The following is an 8,121-nucleotide window of genomic DNA, read 5'->3' on the forward strand; positions in this document are numbered from 1 at the left end:
CGGCGCGCAGCCGGGGGTGCGCACAGCCCCGCTGGGCACCAGCGCCACCAGGGACTCGCTGCGAGACGCCGGCGCTGCTCTGCACCCCGGGCGTGCGTGGAAAAGTGCCACCGCTGCGGTGGGCTGGACCCCCGCCAGGCACGGCCCCCGGCTGCGGGCGCTGGGGCGACAGCAGCGTGCGCGCCACGGCAGGCGCTGACGGCGACAGACGGCCCCTACAGATTTACGGGCCTGACCCGTGATTGTTGACAGTGTTATGAAATCCTGGCGCTGGTGCCTGCCTGTCGAGTCTTGTTGTAAAGCTGCCATTCAAGATAAACACGCAACGAAACCCACGTTCTTTGTGGGTGAGACAGGCTGCCCGCTGCTCGTAGCCGGGAGGCCGCGGCGGGCGCGTGCTGTGCCCAGGGCAGGAATGGGGCGGGGCCCTGGTGACACTTGTGTGACACCTGGAAGGACTGCGAGTGTCTTGGGAAGACGTCAGCCGGTCACGTGAAGGTGCTCGTATGGTTCCCCGCGACCGGAGTAGCTGCACGTCTGTCTTTTGCTCTCCAGTGTCTCTGCAAGGCCGGGAGGGAGTCGGGCTCCTGCCCGACATGGGAGTGACGAGTCAAAGTAACCTGCTCGCAGCTGTACAGGGCGTTGGTTGTGGATCGGGGGCTTTAGTCCTGGTCTCCCCGGTTCCAAGGTAGCATCCTAGTTGCTAGGACCCTCTTCTGCCGTAGATGCTCGTTGGCCAGAAGGCTGCTGAAAGCACAGGGGCCCTGGGGGCCGGTGCGCAAAGGGGATGTGGAAGGTGGTGATACTCGCCTCCGTCCCTTAGCAAAAAGGAAAACCAAAAAAACAACCCATGGAAAGCTGGTGCTACGCTGCCTGGTGTGGGCCTGTGAGCCCAGCTCGGTCTTCTACTCAAGGGATGTGATAATTGCTGCTTTTCCTCCTTAGATTTTTCATTATCAGTCTGTTGCCTACCCGACTGAAATGGGGACATTCAAAGGCAGGATTTCCTGGGTCGGGGACGTTGCCAAGGGCGATGCTTCCATCGCCATCCAAAACCCAATGCTGAGTGACAATGGGACGTTCTCCTGCGCTGTGAAGAACCCTCCGGACGTGCACCACAACATTCCCTGGACAGTGCTGACCGTCACAGAGAGGGGTAAGACTCCAGGCCCCGGTGACTGGCACCCATCGGCCTGTACCTGGGAATCTGTAAGTTCCAGTCCCAAAAGCTTGCAGGGTTAGGACCCAGTAATGTGAACTGCTGATCGCTGTTGTCTTAAGGATAACTTCAGGCTCCACAAACATTAACGAAGCTCTGGCGTGAGCTATTAGCTGCCTAGGGCAGGGGCCTCCTTTTCCCTGCACGAGAGCCATGTCCCTGGCCCTGAAGAGAGGGTACACCCACAGGTTTGACCTGACCCCCCAGTTTCACTGCTTTTCATTCAGTTGGGCACTGAAAGCCTCAGATCTGCTTCTGAACTGAGTTACCTGCAGGACCATTGCAAGCTCTGGGCATTTTGTTACAAGGGCCAGCTGGCTGTATAGGGATTATTGCTTCCTTAGAGAGCAAGCAAAGCCGCGTTCACCTCTTGTATGTGCTCTGCTTTCCTTCTCTCTTGCAGGCCTGTCTTTCCAGCTGACATCAGCAATGTTGCTGTCCATCCTAGTGTTCGTTCCCTCGGTCATTGTGGTGATTCTGCTGCTAGTGAGGATGGGAAGGAAGTTTGGGTTGCTAAAGAATAAAAAAAAATCAGGCTATAAGAAATCCTCCATTGAAGTGTCTGATGAGTAAGTTCTGCCTGTACCCTACAACCTATAGTTTCTCGCTGGCTTACAATCGTAGGTGTGCATTTTGCTGGTCTCCCCTGTTTTATAACCCACAGGGTCCAAGATTCAACCAATGAGACTCTGTGGGTGGGTAGTAAGAGTCTCTGCTAACGCCAGGTAGGAATGGAGCGAAGTGAAATGCATGGGATTCCTCTCTGGCTGTGGTTGTGATGAAGATATGGCTCTAAGCTATTACCAGGGACTGCCTATTCCAGTGCAACACCCAGCAGTTTGACCTGCAGCACTGATGAGCCAACATTACATTCACGGAATTTTTTACATACAGTATTTTAACTAATGGCTGTTGAAACTTTCTGACCAAACAGCAATTTTGTGTAGGAGATCAAGTGGTAAAAAGACATGACAAACCAGTCAAGTGCCAGGCTTTGAAATGAGGAACCAGATGCATTGGTTTTCCCACTTGCTAGCCCAAGCTTCATTCCTGAAATGGTGTTTACAATGATGTAGTCAGAGGTGCGGAGGGAGAGCCCACGTGTTGGATCTGATAGAAGCAGAGTCTCCTGGCTGCCTGCGAATGTGAATATAGACGTGCTGACTTGCTGTTATGCTCTTTCTGCAGGCCTGAACATAGCGAGAGAGATGGCTGCATGAGAAGGCTGGGGATATGGTGTCTGCAGTGTGTGGTAAGTGAACATACCATTTTTCCAAGTGCTTTTCTGTAGGGAGAGCAGTAGCGCGAGCCAAGGGTAGAACCTGTGGACTCTGGGATGGTGCTCTTCAGTGCACTCCATATCAGGGCTTTGTTGGGTAGAAACCGCAGAAAATACTGTGTTCCTGGGAGATGAAGATCCAGAACTCCAGAGCAGTGTTGTCCATGCATGGGCCACAGTGATCTCCTCATCCTGGGTGCAGTTCAGCCAGGGTTTGGCAGCACAGAAACAGGGATGTTTAAATCCACCTAATGTTCTTGCACAGGTTGTAGCCTGCAGAGCTGGGGGCAGCATGGTCCCCTCCTGCCCAGAGATTCCCTTGTTTTTGTGGTTCTGCTCATTGTCTTGAAATCATGTTCACTCACTACCCCATCGCCAACCTGTAAGTCCTGCAGTGGCTCTGTTATGGTACCCTCAGCACTGAGGGGCCAGGAAAGCAGTCTTGCTGGTAGTGGGGTGACTATGTAGAGGAACAGGTTGGAGGCTACTGGACCAGGAACTGAGCAAGGGCGGGTCAGAGGTAGAAGCAGGGCTAGCATGCCTCCTCTGGCCCTGCAGTAAAGGCCAGGCTGAGTTATGTAATCCTGTTGGCTTTGAGTGTTTCACTGGGTGTTTGTGCTCGTCTTTCTGTCCCAGAATGCTTCTCTCCTAAAGTATTTCCTTGTCTGATTTGTGCTGCTGTTAACGCATCAGAGAGGATCTGAGATTGCAAAACCAGGTAGTCCAAGGAAGCTGTTTGGACTTGGTTCCTGAATTGGGATGAGGGCTCGGGGGAGATGTGCGTGCGAGCAAGCCACAGCCAGGGGGATGGTGTTGAGGGGAAGTGGAAAACGAAAGCAGCAGACCTGTGGTTGGCAGAAGGGATCTGAAAGCATTCTGCTGTTAGGACTGAAGCTAAAGAGTAGATTTAAAGTGCCGTGTAGCTTTCTGCAAACCTGGGAACATGCAGCCTAAGCACGCGTGCTTTCCTCTTGCCCATCTGGCATGGTGCTTCCCAGGGCTTATGTAGGGCTCCTGCAGGGAGGAAATAGTTTCTCTGGGTCAGTTCTCTAGGAACTTGAACTGCCTATCGAGGATGCGACAAGTGCTTGCTGCTTCTTCACTTCACCTTCTCGCAGTACCAAGAGCTCGACTCCTTGTTGTCTGCAGCTGGGTCCTTTAGCACGTCGGTCAGTCATTAGTCCTGAGGCTTTTGCAGGGGTGTTGGCTTTCACCAGCATCTTCTCGGAAACACCTAATGTCTTGTCTGAATCTGCCCAACCAGAATTTCTGTTGAAGTCGTATTTTTGTTTTGTCTCTAATCTCCCTTTGTGTTTCCTGTTCAGGACTTTGATGATGAAGACCCATACTGAATGACCAAAGCCAGGTGAAAGGAGAAATTGCAGCATTGGAAAGTTCTATCCAGAAAGTCCCAAAGATCCCTGGAGACCCAGTGCAGGATGAAGCCACCTGCCTCTCTTACCCTGAAGAATTGGGAGAATGATGCTGAGATAGAAGAATCAATTTTTATTGAATGATAGAAATTACGATTTTAAAATCTTTATTTATTGCAAAAGTGAGCGTGTTGTATGTTAAAACCAGCCCACTTCCTTTATCCGAGGCAGATAAACCTGAAATGTAACTCTTGACCTAGAAAATGCAGTACCTGCAGCAAAGCTAGTTGTTTGCTGCTAGCAGTTGGACAACTCAAGTCTAGGTGGTTTTGCACTTACTCACCCTCCCCTATGATGCTTCTGTTTCCAGTGGTGCATCTTGGCTGAAGCCTTCCACCAGCTGATGACTGCAGAGTAGGTGCAGAGGGCATGTTTGGGCTTGGAATGATGAGAGCTTGCTGCTTTGTCATTGCTTCCTGGTAGCAGACCCATAATTACAGGGTTACCATCTTGTCCCTCCCATCTTGTCAGCTTGAGCTTGTAGAAAGCTGCTGTCTGCATCGTGATCATTCTGGCACTCTTTGGTTTGAGTTGTCAGCGTCCAGCATCAGTGCTAGATACCGATGTGCTTTGACCAAAGCTACGTGTTTAATAATGGTGGTTTAATTTGCAACTGTTTCCCTCTAGCAGGGGAAGCTGGGAAGACCTCTGCCCCCTCTGTGTCCTGGCTGTTGGCTCAGGGCAACGTGCAGAGGAAGCTGAGTTGAGGTTCTCCTGTAAAGAAAACAACCCACCTCCTGTCCTGTTCCTTGCAGGCACAGACCCTGAGGGAGCCCAGCAAGTTCTCCTCAATAGGCCTTGTACATGACAGGGCAGAAGCAGCCCTCAGTGGTTCAGTGTTTCTGACGGTGGCTGGGTTAGTGCAAAGATGTCCTGGTCCTCCAAGTGAAAAGCCTTTGTTGCATTCACCTTGGGCTGCCAGGGAGTTTCTGCTGTGTCTTGTGAGACTCCAGGAGGCCAGGGGAGCCACGGACAGGCTGGGAAGCTGCAGAGCGAGGTGGACAGCATGTCAGCCAGGTGCAGAGGGCAGGGGCGGGACAGGATGGGGCTAGGAGATTCCAAAGGGCAGGGGAAGGAGCAAGTCCTCTGGGTGTTCCCTCTTCCTTGGTGCCACTGACTTGGCAAACTGCCTCACACTGCTTTGGTGACAAGCCCGTGTCTGCACTGAACAGATCATAGATTCATAGATGTTTGGGTCGGAAGGGACCGTAGCAGATCGAGTCCGACCCCCTGCCCAGGGCAGGAAAGAGGGCTGGGGTCAGATGATGAGGCAGAGCAAGGAGTGCAGATGATCCTGGAAGAGCAAGGAGTGACACTGCTGGTGAGTTGGCAGAGCTTCCTCAGTTCCTCCAGAACAGGCTCCGCAACACCTATCACTGTCCTTCTTTCCTCCTCCTGACTGCAAAGCCCCTGTCCACAGCTTCCACCTGTGGGGACCTATAAGGGATTCCCAGCATTGCCTCAGACCACCCAGGGCTGGGGAGCATCTCTGTTGCCTGTAGAGGTCTTAGGCCCTGCTTCTGTGCACAGCTGTGGGAATGTTGCTGTGCAGGTGGCTGGGGACAGGATTGGGGTCTGGCCCAGCCCTTTGCTGTTTGAGCTAGGCTTGTCCTTGGGTACCTGGAAACCTTGCAGCCTGATGCCGGCCTTCATGTAGCAGTAGGCATGTGAAGGGGTCCCCATCTCATTAAATGAGAGTAGCTGGAGGGAGCTGATGTCACCTGCTGTTGCCTGGTCCCCTGTGGAAGTGCCTTAGTCCCCTGTAGCCCTAAGCTTGTTGCTAGACCCTGATGTATGAAGGAGAAACGGGATTCTGCCAATCCCTGCGATGCCAAGCACTGATTCTCCATTTCTGTGTGCCAGTGTTTGTGAGGCCGATCAAGTACCAGAGAGCTGGACACGTCACTGCGGCTCTAGTGTCTGCTAGAAGAAGTCTCTCTTGTTAGCTGTTCCCATGCCTGGGGAAGAGGATGGGAGCGGGGGCCTGCATCTGGCCTAGTGCGTGTGCTGCTGTTCTTACCCTTGCTTTCAGTGCGTGGGGTTAGCTGGAGGGTCTCTCTTGTACTGATGCACGGCAGGCTTGCCGTGTCAATAAATCACTTTCACATGGCAGGCTGCCATTTTCTTTACTGGCTAGAAATGCACAGAGACGTGGTGGAATTGCAAGAAGAGCTTGTGGGATTTCCAGCCCCGAGGATGGCCAAAGGGGTGATGGCCAGCAGTTCTGCCCTGCGTGCCTCAGTCCAGTTCAGTTCAGTCCAGGCCTAGCTGCATATTATTGGGGCACGAGCTGATGCTCCTTGAGGACTGGGCTGTCTAGTCCCAAGCTCTGCCTGGCAGGTGTCCAGCTCCTATGTGGGCAGGATGACTAAAGCCATGCTGGTCCAGTCAGGCCATGAAGTTTTCACCTTCTACTACCGAATGCTTTAGAAGTTTGCACTCCCCAGTTTTGCGGTGGCTGGCCAAACCAGAAACCACATGGGGAAGGGGCACTGGCAGACTTTCCTGTCAGGCTCGAGGGAAATGGTTTGAGTCGAGTCAGCAGCTGTCTGCTCAGAGCTGTGGTGAAACACATAGCTGTGCATTACTGCAGAATTCTCCTTTGGAACTGAGCCTAAAGTGCTTTGCAGGCCAGAGGCTGGGTCCTGTCTTTGGTCACACTGGCATGCAGAGCCAGCTGCTTTGCTAGCGGTCAGGGGATGGAATGCAGCAGCTGCCCCGGGACCAGCATCAGGGAAAAGGTGAAGCCAGACATCTGCAGCTGAAGCTGTGGAGCGAGGTGCAGAAGGGAACTGCCAGCACAAGGCAGCCTGTGCTCACGCCAGCCAGCCTCAGGCTCTGGCCTCTAAGCAGGAAGCAGCCAGTGGCATGAGACCCAACGCATAGCCCCATTTAGGGCACGCACAGCAGCAAGATCTAGGCCAACTTGAGGACTCGGAGGCTTGGAGCTACTGTACATCCTGTGAGCTCACGGCTCTGAAGCTGAGCACTATGTGTACCCCCACCTCTGAAGTATACGTGTGGCTGTCTAGCTCTTCTACCGCATGTTCTCCGCTTCCATCGCACTAACTTCTGTTTCCCTTTTTGCACTCCTCCCCCTCTCACAATAAAAGTCTTCCCCATGCATGACAGAGACTCAGAGAAATCTGAGCTGCCCAGTTTGAATATCTGGCATATGCAACCTGAGGCAGATTCAGCACCTGGTTCATCTAGAGCTTCGGTAGGTTTCTGAATTGGTCCCGGGAGAGCCCTTTCTGCAGGGAAGAGGGTGTCTGCTCCAAGCCGCTGTGGGTGAGTGTTGTCTCAATAACCTTTCTCAGCAGTTTTTCTGAGGACAGAGCCAGGAACCATCCCTGTGCCTGAGCTCAGGCCCCGCTCTGCCGTTGGCAGAAAGCCCCAAGGTGCAATCGTGAGAGAACAGAGGGGGCCATTGGTTTTACTGCACTTCTTTTTACATCCACTAAGTAGATGCTCTTTGTCCCAACAAGGACAGGGTATCTGTCATCTGTAACGGAGCCCTGCTGAGCTGGCCTTGCTCCTGCTGTCAGCAAGTTATTAGGAAAGTCCCTGCGTAGCCCCACAGGCAAAGCCAGGGCTAGGGGAGTGTGAGAAAGGCAGCAAGAAACAGGGAGTGTGTGGGGGCAATTCTGCACACAGGTCACCCCTCCAGGCACGGGTCAGCATGGGGATGTTTGCAGATACCAGATCTCAGCTGTCCAGGTGGGAGCTGCAGACTGCTAAGCACTGCTGCACTCTAACCCCTATTTAGGAGCCCAAATGGAGTTGCTCTTTTGACCCTTTGCTCACAGGTGCCAGGACACCTGGGCATCTGTCCACATGGACAGGAATGAAGAGCCCAGCAAGCCTGGCGGCTCTCCCTGCAGTGCTGGGAATGGCTACAGTCAAAGGTTTTGCAGCCGTGCATGTATGGAGCAGCCTTGTGGTGCGTGCTTCAGGGGAGATGGACCCCTCAGGGCAGAAACACAGCCAGTAGGCTCTGGACACCTCTCTTTTGATTGGCATCCTTGAGGAGTTGCCCCTGCCAGGACTCTGACTGCACAAACACAAGGAGGGCACCGGAAGGCAGGTTATTTTATGTCCATATGTCTTGCCTGGACTCCAAGTGCTGGAAATGCCTTGCTATGTTTTCTGTAGGGATCAGCGCCGTCTACGGAGGTTGGCAGCGGTTC

At 53.3% G+C, this 8,121-nt stretch overlaps 2 protein-coding genes across 2 annotated transcripts in view; both read left to right on the forward strand.

Moving 5' to 3' along the window:
- The window catches only part of LOC102385986 (myelin protein zero-like protein 3), a gene marked incomplete at its 5' end in the record, with an annotated part of 10,531 nt that extends 6,478 nt beyond the window's left edge, over positions 1–4,053 (forward strand). Inside the window, 4 exons of the mRNA XM_025193824.1 lie at positions 946–1,156; positions 1,623–1,788; positions 2,408–2,471; positions 3,824–4,053. Of these exons, the coding sequence (XP_025049609.1) occupies positions 946–1,156; positions 1,623–1,788; positions 2,408–2,471; positions 3,824–3,850 (468 nt within the window). The remainder of the gene's footprint in view (positions 1–945; positions 1,157–1,622; positions 1,789–2,407; positions 2,472–3,823) is intronic.
- Positions 4,054–7,099: 3,046 nt separating this feature from the next.
- Positions 7,100–8,121, forward strand: part of JAML (junction adhesion molecule like) — a 7,813-nt gene continuing 6,791 nt past the window's right edge. Inside the window, exon 1 of the mRNA XM_025193836.1 lies at positions 7,100–7,222. The gene's annotated coding sequence lies outside the window, so the exon portion shown is untranslated. The remainder of the gene's footprint in view (positions 7,223–8,121) is intronic.

The sequence above is a fragment of the Alligator sinensis genome, unplaced genomic scaffold (genome assembly GCF_000455745.1).
Source record: "Alligator sinensis unplaced genomic scaffold, ASM45574v1 scaffold2249_1, whole genome shotgun sequence".
NCBI lineage: Eukaryota > Metazoa > Chordata > Crocodylia > Alligatoridae > Alligator > Alligator sinensis.